General features: G+C 41.3%; 1 protein-coding gene across 1 annotated transcript in view; it reads right to left on the bottom strand.

Annotated features, from left to right (window-relative positions):
* LOC126484254 (trichohyalin-like) overlaps positions 1–14,540 on the bottom strand; it is a 731,617-nt gene that overhangs the window by 43,614 nt on the left and 673,463 nt on the right. Inside the window, exon 17 of the mRNA XM_050107675.1 lies at positions 8,733–8,893. Within this exon, the coding sequence (XP_049963632.1) occupies positions 8,733–8,893 (161 nt within the window). The remainder of the gene's footprint in view (positions 1–8,732; positions 8,894–14,540) is intronic.

The following is a 14,540-nucleotide window of genomic DNA, read 5'->3' as shown; positions in this document are numbered from 1 at the left end:
GACTCTAAGATCAAAGTGGTGATAGAGAATCTGGAGAAGACAACACCCCTTTATAAAAGCACAGATAAGCAAGTAATATAGTTATTACAGACCCATCTTCCTCCTTCTTGTGCACTCAGAAATTTTTAAGAAAGTAGCTTGCAATGGAGTAGTAAACCACATCTCTGAGAATAACATTCTGATAAAAACTTAGTTTGGTTTCGATTAAAGCTTCTCTACTGAGGATGCAATATGTTGTTGGTGTTGTGGTCTTCAGTCCTGAGACTGGTTTGATGCAGCTCTCCATGCTACTCGATCCTGTGCAAGCTTTTTCATCTCCCAGTACCTACTGCAACCTACATCCTTCTGAATCTGCTTAGTGTATTCATCTCTTGGTCTCCCTCTACGATTTTTACCCTCCACGCTGCCCTCCAATGCTAAATTTGTGATCCCTTGATGCCTCAAAACATGTCCTACCAACCGATCCCTTCTTCTAGTCAAGTTGTACCACAAACTTCTCTTCTCCCCAATCCTATTCAATACCTCCTCATTAGTTATGTGATCTACCCACCTTACCTTCAGCATTCTTCTGTAGCACCACATTTTGAAAGTTTCTATTCTCTTCTTGTCCAAACTAGTTATCGTCCATGTTTCACTTCCATACATGGCTACACTCCATACAAATACTTTCAGAAACGACTTCCTAACACTTACATCTATACTCGATGTTAAAAAATTTCTCTTCTTCAGAAACGATTTCCTTGCCATTGCCAGTCTACATTTTATATCCTCCCTACTTTGATCATCATCAGTTATTTTACTCCCTAAATAGCAAAACTCCTTTACTACTTTAAGTGTCTCATTTCCTAATCTAATTCCCTCAGCATCACCAGATTTAATTTGACTACATTCCATTATCCTCGTTTTGCTTTTGTTAATGTTCATCTTATATCCTCCTTTCAAGACACTGTCCATTCCGTTCAACTGCTCTTCCAAGTCCTTTGATGTCTCTGACAGAATTACAATGTCATCGGCGAACCTCAAAGTTTTTACTTCGTCTCCATGAATTTTAATACCTACTCCGAATTTTTCTTTTGTTTCCTTTACTGCTTGCTCAATATACAGATTGAATAACATCGGGGAGAGGCTACAACCCCGTCTCACTCCTTTCCCAACCACTGCTTCCCTTTCATGCCCCTCAACTCTTATAACTGCCATCTGGTTTTTGTACAAATTGTAAATAGCCTTTCGCTCCCTGTATTTTACCCCTGCCACCTTCAGAATTTGAAAGAGACTATTCCAATCAACATTGTCAAAAGCTTTCTCTAAGTCTACAAATGCTAGAAACGTAGGTTTGCCTTTTCTTAATCTTTCTTCTAAGATAAGTCGTAAGGTTAGTATTGCCTCACGTGTTCCAACATTTCTATGGAATCCAAACTGATCTTCCCCGAGGTCCGCTTCTACCAGTTTTTCCATTTGTCTGTAAAGAATTCGCATTAGTATTTTGCAGCTGTGACTTATTAAACTGATAGTTCAGTAATTTTCACATCTGTCAACACCTGCTTTCTTTGGGATTGGAATTATTATATTCTTCTTGAAGTCTGAGGGTATTTCGCCTGTCTCATACATCTTGCTCACCAGATGGTAGAGTTTTGTCATGACTGGCTCTCCCAAGGCCATCAGTAGTTCTAATGGAATGTTGTCTACTCCCGGGGACTTGTTTTGACTCAGGTCTTTCAGTGCTCTGTCAAACTCTTCACGCAGTATCTTATCTCCCATGTCGTCTTCATCTACATCCTCTTCCATTTCCATAATATTGTCCTCAAGTACATCGCCCTTGTATAAATCCTCTATATACTCCTTCCATCTTTCTGCCTTCCCTTCTTTGCTTAGAACTGGGTTGCCATCTAAGTTCTTGGTATTCATACATGTGGTTCTCTTCTCTCCAAAGGTCTCTTTAATTTTCCTGTAGGCAGTATCTATCTTACCCCTAGTGAGACAAGCCTCTACATCCTTACATTTGTCCTCTAGCCATCCCTGCTTAGCCATTTTGCATTTCCTGTCGATCTCATTTTTGAGACGTTTGTATTCCTTTTTGCCTGCTTCATTTACTGCATTTTTATATTTTCTCCTTTCATCAATTACATTCAATATTTCTTCTGTTACCCAAGGATTTCTTCCCTTATGCTCTCCCTGAAACTCTCTACAACCTCTGGTTCTTTCTGTTTATCCAGGTCCCACCTCCTTAAATTCCCACCTTTTTGCAGTTTCTTCAGTTTCAATCTGCAGTTCATAACCAATAGATTGTGGTCAGAATCCACATCTGCCCCTGGAAATGTCTTACAATTTAAAACCTGGTTCCTAAATCTCTGTCTTACCATTATATAATCTATCTGATACCTTTTAGTATCTCCAGGATTCTTCCAGGTATACAACCTTCTTTTATGATTCTTGAACCAAGTGTTAGCTAAGATTAAGTTATGCTCTGTGCAAAATTCTACAAGGCGGCTTCCTCTTTCATTTCTTAGCCCCAATCCATATTCACCTACTATGTTTCCTTCTCTCCCTTTTCCTACTGACGAATTCCAGTCACCCATGACTATTAGATTTTCGTCTCCATTCACTACCTGAATAATTTCTTTTATCTCATCATACATTTCATCAATTTCTTCATCATCTGCAGAGCTAGTTGGCATATAAACTTGTACTACTGTAGTAGGCATGGGCTTTGTGTCTATCTTGGCCAAAATAATGCGTTCACTATGCTGTTTGTAGTAGCTAACCCGCACTCCTATTTTTTTATTCATTATTAAACCTACTGCTGCATTACCCCTATTTGATTTTGTATTTATAACCCTGTAATCACCTGACCAAAAGTCTTGTTCCTCCTGCCACCGAACTTCACTAATTCCCACTATATCTAACTTTAACCTATCCATTTCCCTTTTTAAATTTTCTAACCTACCTGCCCGATTAAAGGATCTGACATTCCATGCTCCGATCCGTAGAACGCCAGTTTTCTTTCTCCTGATAACGACGTCCTCTTGAGTAGGCATTGGATAGGAAACTGAAAATCCCAGATATTTTTTTTAAAGGGAAAGCATTTCTGTACTGAATGCTGAGTGAGTCATCTCATTTATTGTGAAGGAGCAGCCACCTCAGTAGATTGCTGCCCGCCAACCTGTGCTCTTCAAGCATTCTAACTGCTGTCTCTTATAAATAACATGACAAGGTTCATTAAAAATTTTATCTGGGTACACTTTTGCGTCTATATAAATTTTGTGTTCTCCCAAGATAACCATTTTACACAAAAGGTAGAACATATACAAAATGCAGTGAAAATTCTACATAGTCTACCCAAAGGAACTACAGTTAATGGAATTGAAGCAGTTTTTATAAACTTGACCTACTCACTATAGTAACAATAAGCTATCTTTCTACTGCTTGTTACTATTGTGTTTACACCATCTACAGGTAATCTAGTAAATTACTGTGACTACCAGCAAGTTTGACCACGCACATGCTGAACATGTTGAGAATAACATCATAGATTTCAAAGTGCTTTCAACATCCATTTTATTTGGGCCCCCATCCCCATTTCCCTTGCCTCCACACCATCTCATCTGTACCTAGCCAGTTAGAACTGTCTGTAGTAATCTGTTGGTTACTACATCTACCACCCACAGCGGGCATAAGCAGAGCCAATAGGGCTCACTGACATTCAAATGGCACACCCACACCTACCTGAGGCAGCCACCAGGGGCAGCCCAGTCACTGATCACCATTACCAAGTTACTCGTGCAAATGCAGCATTACACCTGTGACACCTGACATGGACAGTGCTTTAGCAAGTGCATGCATGGGCCTCCGGGCCCTCAGTTGTTAATTGTGTTCAAGAGGGGTGAAATACTTTCATTGTATTCTCATTGATGTCACTCTGTGACCCAGTAACAAGTATCTCTTTTACAACTATGTTTCCTTGTGTTCCTAGCTAGAACACACGTGGTGACAAAATGGGTCGAATTTTCATGTCTTTCAGACTCTGTGGTTTTTCCTGCCATTTGGCTTTGCCATGGAGGCTTTTCTCTGGTTACTTTCACAACAAGCAGGTGCATACAGCCATGATGGAATGATTGTTGGCTATGCTGACCAGGCTCAGTCATCAGTTGTTCACCCACCACTGTTCTCCTGCCTACGATGAATCTGTGGAAGACTGGTGTGCTTATAAGAAGCAGTATCACCAACACATCATGGGATTCCGGGGGGTCAACAAGGAGATCAGTAAGAGTCTATCCTCATTATGGATACCCCTCGTATGTAGCATCTACTGTGCCAATTAGCTGTTCTGAAAGAACCACCATCACTTTCTTTTGATAATAAGTGTAGTTTGCTGTGCTCCTATGACCATAAGCATACACATGTGATCACTGCACGTGTTGAATTCTTCCAAGCAGCTGCAGCAATTGTATCGAGATTGGGGAGCCATGCTCACAGCCTCAGTCATAAGAATTTGTTCATGACGACTAAGTCTCAGGAGTCTTACGTAAATTCCATGGTCAGAGACAATACCATCTGTTTACCCCAAATAAGGATGTGGGTCAGTGTATACTTCAGTTTGAGGACCCTACATGAGAAGGGGTTTTGAATATTCCCCAGTTGGTTGAGGTCTGCTGCACTGCAGGCCACCGATTAGAGACTTAGACTGATGCTACCATTGTCAATAGCATGTTGCTCTGGTGCATGGAGCCTAGTGCACTATGGGATGAGGAGGTAGCTACAGTACATACATGGCAACCAGGCCACATTACTTCCTTTGTACCCCTGACTCACAACCTGTCCTCACAGCTTTGATTCTGCCAGTATCTCATCTCCTACCTTCCAGACTTCACAGAAGCTTTCACACAGGCCTTGCAGAACTAGCGCACCTTGAAGAAAGGGTCTCTGAGAGTAATTACATTGATTTCCTCAAGTGAATGGACTACATCCTTAGTGATTGTAGAGAATCTGCTGGTCAGCTTCGGCTCTGTGGTGACTTCAGGGTCACTATTAATGCTCAGGCAGTCATAGATACTTATCCCTGCCTCACACAGAGAAGTTGCTCACAAAGTTGGATGGGGGTCAATCCCTTTCGAAAACCAACTTGGAGGAAGCCTACCATCAGATTCAATTGGATGAGGCATCAAAACAGTTGTTTGTGGACACCTTTCAGCAAAGTATCAATGACTAATGCTTGGGGTCACTAGTGCATCTGCCATCTTTCAACATTTTTAGAACACTTTACAATGGTTGTCATTCATTCTATTAACTATGATAACATCGAGATAGGTACTACCACCGAGCATCACCTACATAGCCTAATTCTTTTTTTTACTGTTCTACAGGATGCAGGCCTCAAATGTAATCTCACTAACTCTTACTTTTGCCAGGCTTCTATTGCTTATTTGGGTCAATAAGTTTCCTGGCAGGGCATGCACCCCTCAAAACATGTTACCACTTGTACAGCTTTGCCCCATCTATCTATTTTATGAGAATTCCAGGCATTCCTTAGCAAAGTGGCATACCATCGCAAATTTATTTCCAGAGCAGCTACTATTGTCCACCGCTTGCTTCTGTTGCTTTAGAAAAGTGGTCATTTTGTTTGGTCTGCAGCCTGTGAGCAAGCTTTTATACAACTCAAAAATAGTCTTCACTCTGCACCATTTCTTGCAACATTTCTACCCAGCAAGCATCTGGTCATGGCCACAAGCACATCCCAGTATGGGGTGAGGGCATTCTGGTCAATTGCCATTCAGATGGCACTGAAACAGCCTGTTGCCTTTGCATCAAGAACACTTAACTTGGCTCATCAACAGTATTCTCAGGTGAAAAAAGAAGCTCTTTCTATTGTCAATGTGTCTTGTGTGGTGCAAAGTTTCATTTAATTATCAACCATGAGCTGTTGGTTTCCTTGTTTAGCCCATTGACATATTTACCAGTCGAAGCCACTCATTGTTTTCACCATTGGGCTCTGTTCTTGTCCCAGTACAATTATGAGATCTGCTTTCATCCTGTGTCACAACAGGTTGTGTCCCAGCTCCCCATAAGCTCTGACTCCTCATTTGACCAGGAGAAAATGCTTTGTTCTCAACTGGATACAGAGCCAAGGCACATAGTGGATGGCTCCCCATCATCAGTTCCTGTATTGCCTGCATGGTGGTGGTGGATTCAGTGCTCCAGCAGGTTGTACACATGATACAACGTGGGGGGCCCAGCCATCAACCAGACCGGGCATTGGACCTGCTTCAGAATTTTTATGCGTTAGGTCATCACCTCTCCATATTGGATGGTGTTATTCTCCTGTCAGTGGAAGGGTTTCCCCCCTGCATCATGGTTCCAGAAGTTCTGTGACTGGAGTGCCTCCACTTATTACATCAGGTTCACTGGGGGATCCCTCACTCAAAACTGTTGGTGTGTCGCAATGTGTTTTGGCCAGGCATCGATCAGGAGGTGGAATATCTTGTCAGGGTCTGCCACAAGTGTTGTGGTCAGCAGGTGGCACTACACACTGTTTTTCCACCATGGCCGAACCCTACACAGCCTTGGGGAAGAGTCCACATTGCTACTGCTGGTCCTTTTTTAAACACTTGCTGATACTTTGTGACTGATACTTTTTCTCATTTTCCATATGTCATTCATTGTCTATCTGTGACAGCACATGCTGTTGTCAAGGCTCTGTCAAAGATATTTTTCACAGAAAGCTTTGTTGCGTCTTGGTTTAGTGTAATGGACCTCGCTAAGTTTATGGCACAATCTTCATGGACTTTTGTACACCAATGGCATTCGTCATGTCATGGCACCTCTCTTCCATCTGCAGTTGAAAGGCGAGGCAGAATGCCTTGTCCAAAATTTTAAAACACAGATGTGCAAGAATGTAAAAGATTTCCTAGCCAAAGAGGCTCTTACATTTTCTTAAGCTCTTATAGCATGACACCAGCCAGGGTCGAGAGTCCTGCTGAGCTCTTGCTTTGCTGTCAGCCACAAACACTTTTTCATATCTTGCTCCCAGGCAGGTGTCCAGCAGCAGCAGTGGTTTTGTTATTGTTTACACCAGTCTTGGCCAAGGTATTTGGTCAGTGTCCTCACTGGATTCTGACCATTACCCACAGCCAGCGTGGTTGCCATGTCTTTACGGTTTGCCCCTGAGATCGACTCATGGCACAGCACTGCAAGCAGTTACATCCCAGGATGTACGCAGTGCTCCCCCCTCAGGCCATGGGCTTGACACCTCATTCTTTGTCTACCCTCACCACTCTGGAGGTCAAGCAGGTCTGACCATTCCTGCCTACTCCTGTGGTCAGGGATTTATCAGCACTGACGGTGGATTTTCTTCCTGGGACCAATGTCAGTGTCTCTCACTGTGCTGAGCAGACACCTCCATGAGCAGTTATGGAAGCTGAGTCTCTGTCACCAGAGCCTCTCCTATCCAGTCTGTCTTCACTGTTGTCCATGCTGGACATCTCTTCAGCCACAGCATCATGGACAGTGATGCCTGATCTCCGCCATCCCCCTCCCCTCTCTCCCTACTTTAAGGAGCAGAAGTGTAATAAAACTCTGGTTCCTGTACCTACCACCCACAGCAGATGTAATTTGGGCTATTGTGACAAAAATACTGTGTGCCAACATTCAAATGGTGTACCGGCAACTGCATGAGGTTGCTGCCATGGCTGCCTGGTCACCTACCACACAGCCATGTCTACCATGTGCACACAGCATTACACCAGGAACATCTGATATCAGTAGCATCTTTATAATGGCATGAACAGGTCACCAAGCCCTCAGTAGTTAAATGTGTTTGAGACATATGCTCCATACTTGCAATCCCATTTAGCCTAAACCTACTCTATCTTCTTTTCCACTCTCTTATTACACCAACTTTTTACTCTTCTTTCAGTGTCACTCTTCTTTTTCTAAACTTCATATTCTTCTCACACATCTCCCTGCCATACACCTATTCCTTACACCTCTGCCACTCCCCCCCCCCCCCCCACCCCCACCCTCCCACCCCACCCCCTGCATCAACCCCACTCTCAGTTTAGTAACTGTTACCGTTCTTGATCTTCATTTTGCTTCTGCTACAGAGAACCCCTGTTTCCACCTCTCCTGCCTCCCATTACCTCATCAAACCCTGCTTGCCAATACATTCTACCCTTCCCAGTCATAAAATCCCATATCTTTCCCCGCACTCTTGTGAGCCTTGGTCACCATCGGTGGTGCTGCAGCTGCAGGTTGATGCAGCTGGGTGTATGTGTATCTGGGTGTAGGGGAGTGTACACACATACCAGAGACAAGTGGTAGATGTAAAACTAATAATGTCTGTGCACTGTTATGTGTGTATGCCCCTCTGCGTCAATCAGCTGTAATTTGTGGTTGCCTTTCCTCATTTTTATTATATATTGGGTTTAGGGAAGAATTCTGTGCAGAAACAACCAATGCATTTCTAAAACATAAATTCAAGATGAGTGCCAATCACTTAACTCAGTTTCCAGCTGCTGAAAAAAGCTTCAAAATAAATTGTATAGTTTTAATTTTATGCAATTAGAATTGTTTATTTGCTGTATGGGAGTTATATTTTCCATTATTAAAAGTTCTAATATCTTCTTGTACATTTACTGTACACGAAAGATTAACTGAATTCATAGGATGGTGGTAACATGAGACAAATAAGAAGTGCATAATTAACTTAGTGTGCTTTAAAATATTGCAGAGATACTAACTTCATGCGTGACAAATCCTGCAGATGCTGCCGCCTTTCAGCTGTAAGTGACCCTAGTCGTTGCTCCAATTCCTGCAAGCGACCAACTAATGGACGGCAAGAGCTGCAGCGTAATGCATGTGCTGTCTGAAGAGACAGTAATCGCTGCTCTAATTTACCCACCTACATAAAATAAATATACAATATATATTTATACATTTATATGTATGTCATGAACAGATTATAACAATATTATGAAAAGGATAGTTGCTACTCACCATATAGTGGAGGTGTTGAGTTGCAGATAGGCACAACGAAAAAATTGTCAGAATGTGAACTTTTGGCCAACAAAGTCTTTGTTGAAAATAAACAACATATACACACTCATGCAAACACAACACACACACACATGGCCACAGTCTCTGGCAGTCTTTTTGTTGTACCTATCTGCAACTCACCATCTCATTATATGGTGAGTAGCAACTATCTTTTTCATAATATTGTTACATTCCATCCTGGATTTTCCATTTTTTCATGAACAGATTAGATATTTTTAGATGACTAATAAGAAACAAATATGATCAAAACAAAACTGATTTGATTAATAATTCTCTGGGTATTTGGAGTGATGTGAACAACAGGAGTAAAAAGCATTGCACAAAAAGCAGCAGCAATGAACAAAGCATAAGCTATCATTAATGAAAAGAATTCAACCTTGTCACTGCTAATTTCTCTCGTAGAGATAAGCAAAATAATACTTGTGTCCAAATACTCCACAATACTTTGTCCTTAGAATTGAATATCAACATAATTGAGGAGCTGTTTGAAATCTCTCTAAAATTTCTGAATAATTCATAATAAACATTAGCACAAATATTTGACAGTAGATAAAATCAGTATAAAAGCAGACAGATAAATAAAAGGTAACTAAAATACAAGAATAAACAGCAAAAAGAAATGAGTATTTTAAGGATAGCTTTAGTTTAAAATAATTTAGTATTCTTCTTTGAAGCTGCCCTTCTGATGGTACTAGCATCAAAGTTGCAAGTGAACAAAACACAGTAAAGTGATGTCATTCATTCCTCATATGTTTTGCCAAGCTTCATACTCCGCAGTAATATGTTAAACTAAATGACTGAAAAAATGCACTGAATCAAAAACCTACAACAGGAAATAAAGAAGTTATTCTCTATGGAGAATCCATGTGAATTATATTTTGGGTACACCAATAAAGGGGTTTGTGAATCCTTAAGCTTATCCCAGCATACTGACAATTCAAATAGTTCACAAAAAATGTGGGTGGCGAAAATCATCAAACATCACCAATATTTCAACAAGCATTCTCATAAATATTGCACAAAATGCAATACAGCTTGCTTGTGTTCCACAATATGAACCCAAAATGGGCAGGTTTATGCCTGCACATACATTTTAAGAGTGCATGGAGGCAGAAAGCTACACATGTTGGGCAGTAGAAGTACCTGTTAACCAGAGATAAATGCTGCCAAAATGTTACTGACAGTAAACACTAGAGTACAGTGGTAGAGCACTGATCACTCAATCCATTTGTTATCTCACCAAGAAGAAAGTGGAATCCGACATAAGATTTGAACAAAATCTTTGATTCCTATTTATAAGGTCATGGGCTGACGTATCTCTTTAGAAACCCCTTGAAAATTGCTCCAATAGTTAGAAGTGGAGAGCAAAATGATTTAATTGGTTTACTCCAACGAAAGGCAAAGTCAAGGCAGTGTTAAGCAACCACACTTTTGCCTGGCTGATGATGATGATGTTTGGTTGGTGGGGCGCTCAACTGCGTGGTTATCAGCGCCCGTACAATTACCCAAACTTTGCTCAGTCCAATTTCGCCACTTTCCTGGATGAAGATGAAATGATGAGGACAACACAAACACCCAGTCATCTCGAGGCAGGTGAAAATCCCTGACCCCGCCGGGAATCGAACCCGGGACCCCGTGCTCGGGAAGCGAGAACGCTACCGCGAGACCACGAGCGGCGGACACTTTTGCCTGGCTGTTGTTAATGTGCATGACAGTTATGTTCAGTCGTTTGTGATGGCTCTAAATAGGAAAAACTATAAGTTACTGCAGACAAGAAGAAAAAACAATTCTGTGGTTAATAGTGTGCTTCTGGTTTTTCTGCCAGGTTGTTTCCATTTTCTGCATAATATTTTGATGACCAACAGAGTCACCTGCCTCAGGTACTGCAAGTTTTGTTGTTATGTGCACTCACTGCCTGGACTCCAACCACAACAGCAAAGCTTGCAGCACCTGAACAAGACATTTGGGTTAGTCACCAAAATACCATGCAGGAAATGGAAACAACAACTTCTCAGAACACCCAGAAACATACTATTAATAAGTCATGCTGGGAAAACCTGAGTGATCAAATCTGTAATGTTTGAATACAGTATTAGTGATAAGCTGTCTGATGCTGTCACAAAAATGAAATATCTAGGCATAAATTGCCAAATGACATAAAATGTACTGACCATGTAAGGTTGGTTATAGGGAAGGTGAATGGTCAACTTCTGTTTATTGGAAGAATTCTAAGAAAGTGTAGCTCATCTACAAAAGAGACTGCATACAGAACACTTATACAAGCCATTCTTCAGTACCGCTCAAGTGTGTGGGATCTCCTCAGACCACATTAAAGGAAGACATTGAAACAATCCAGGGGAGTGCCAGTAAGTTTGTTACCAGTACATTCAATCAACACATATTACAGCAGTGCACAAGGAACTCAAGTTGGTATCCCTGGTGGGAAAATGACAATCTTTTCATGAAATACATTTAAAAACTTTTAGAGAACTGGCATCTGCAACAGACTACAGAATGATCTTACTTTTACCGACATACACCTCACACAAGAGCCATGAAGGCAAGATAAGGGAAATCAGGACTTATACAGGAAGAAGCATTTTTTCTCCTTGCACTATTTGTGAGTGGAACAGAAAAGACTCGGACAATGTGCTATATGATGGTCTTGCAGAATATGTATGTAGATTTGTATTAGTAGCTGTGACTGTAAGAGATCAGATAGACATTTGCCTTAAATGGATGTAAATAATCTATTGCAATCCAAAAAATAACATCTTCTTGGAATATAGAAACACACTTCCTATTATATTTCCTCAAAACAGGCGAATTTTGTTTGGAATAGTTCTGCATAGACTAAAGAATCTATCAGTTTGGCTGTGTCCTTCTGTCTCCTGACCCTCAAAATTTACAGCTAGTCATTAGCACAAAGTGCAATTGATTTATTGCTTATTGAAACCATCCTGTTTACCTGAGTTAAACTAATTCAGATGGCAGATTATCGGGATCTGAAATGGCTTGCGGCCTGTGTGCCAAGGTATGAAGTATTCCTTTACAATGAGCTGGATGGTGGCAACTGTCTACATGGAGGTACAAAGCTCTGTGAACTGGCTTCTTACAAACAGCATGCCTGGCATATCACCATTTCACCTCAACAACAACTGAGGAAATGTGGGTAGCCATTATTTCTTACATCGAAATGTTTTGGCATGTGCAGCTGAGATGTAGGAAAATAACCATTAAGTTACCACTGACATCAAATCAAATCCTTTAAGTTACCACTGACATCAAATCAAATAAACAATGAATTGTCCACCTAAAGAAGACAGAACATTTGAATTTCATAGATTTGGGAGCTTGTTCTACAACATTCATTAAATAAGAAAGATATTGTTTTAATAGAGGGAAACATTCCACATGGGAAAAATATACCTAAAAACAAAGATGATGTGACTTACCAAACGAAAGCGCTGGCACGTCGATAGACACACAAACAAACACAAACATACACACAAAATTCAAGCTTTCGCAACAAACTGTTGCCTCATCAGGAAAGAGGGAAGGAGAGGGAAAGACGAAAGGATGTGGGTTTTAAGGGAGAGGGTAAGGAGTCATTCCAATCCTGGGAGCGGAAAGGCTTACCTTAGCGGGAAAAAAGGACAGGTATACACTCGCACACACACTCATATCCATCCGCACATACACAGACACAAGCTTACCCTCTCCCTTAAAACCTACATCCTTTCATCTTTCCCTCTCCTTCCCTCTTTCCTGATGAGGCAACAGTTTGTTGTGAAAGCTTGAATTTTGTGTGTATGTTTGTGTGTCTATCGACCTGCCAGCACTTTCGTTCGGTAAGTCACATCATCTGTGTTTTTAGATATATTTTTCCCATGTGGAATGTTTCCCTCTATTATATTCAATCATTTCTAAAGAGTTTGACGTATAAAACATATATGTTCAAGGAAATGTAAGACATGTCATTTGATTTTAAATGTCCAAAAGTGCAGTATCACATCTCTTTGCACAGTATTCTTCTACCACATGTCATTGTACTTCACTCTATGAAATAATTCAAACACGTATATTTTGTAGTGGAAACCATCAAAACTATATTAAGAACAGTGGAAATTAAAATGCCCTGTGGTGCCTCTCCTGCAATAGGCGCAGAAACTTGCAGGGCTAGATACCACATGTCCTGGCTTGTGGAAGCGAGCCAGACACTTCACCAAGGAGAAACATTACATTCCTACTCTACAAGGATCAGATGCCCATGCATATTCTGCAAAGGAGAAGGCAGAGATTATGGCCACAACACTTGCAGCATCCTTCACACCAAACCTGGCTCCTTCAGACCCAGTATTCACATTTGAAACAGATCAGGAGGTTACACAACTTGTAGCCCAGCCCACATGCAGTGAAATCAGACATTCTAACACAAATGAAATTACTTGGGCTATGAAGCACACAAACACTAGGAAAGCCCCTAGTCCCAGTGGCATTCAAAACCATGCCCTCCAGGAGTTCATAGACAGAGCCATAGAATACCTTGCACACATAATGAATGCCATCCTAAAACACCAACACTTCTCTGACTTTTGGAAGGTGCCCAGTCATGATGTTCAGGAAGCCAGGGAAAGACCACTCCCTCCCATAAAATTATTGACCCATCAGTCTTCTGTGCTCGCTCAGCATGATTGTTGAGAAGGCATTACTAAAAGACATCATTAGGCACTGCATCACCAATGACATCCTAAGACCAGAGCAATTCAGCTTTAGGAATGACCTCACAACAACACAACAACTCCTCTGCATAGTTGAACATATAAGACATGGCTACAACATGAACAAAGTCACAGGGGCCGTGTTCCTGGACATTGAAAAAGCTTTTGACCATCTCTGACACAACATCCTTACATGCAAACTAAGTGATGCTGCTTCCCCAATGGACTTGTACATCTCTGACATTCACGTCTCATGAACAGATGTTTCAACAATGGCGTGCCAGGCAAACAATTGACACAATGTGGTATCCAAGTTGGAGTACCCCAGGGAAGCACTCTGAAGCCCATCTTTTTCAATCTCTACATTAATACTTTCTGGCAACACAAAACAAGATGTTCACCAACTATGTGGATGACACAGTCATCCTTGGGCAAGACTGGAAACCATCAAACATAAAGTCATGATTACAGATGGCACTCAGGACTGCCAAGCCTTGGTTGGAACAATGGCATATTAAAGTAAATGTGGACAAGTGCGAAGCAGTTCTGTTCACATGCAGACTGAAGCTACTGTACAAATATCAACACTGTAGACAGGTAACACTACATACATGCCCAGTATGTTTCCGAGAGAAAGTCAGGTATCTCAATGTCTGGCTGGACCGGAAACTTACATGGGGGAACCACATAGAATACATTACCAACAGAGCACACATGAGGCTCAAACAACTCTACCCAATGTTCAAAGGGAAAGTACGCTAAATAGGAGGG

This window comes from Schistocerca serialis, chromosome 6, assembly GCF_023864345.2.
Source record: "Schistocerca serialis cubense isolate TAMUIC-IGC-003099 chromosome 6, iqSchSeri2.2, whole genome shotgun sequence".
Classification (NCBI taxonomy): Eukaryota; Metazoa; Arthropoda; class Insecta; order Orthoptera; family Acrididae; genus Schistocerca; species Schistocerca serialis.
The sequence above is the reverse complement of the archived record's forward strand: the minus strand, read 5'-3'. Positions and strand labels throughout refer to the sequence as shown.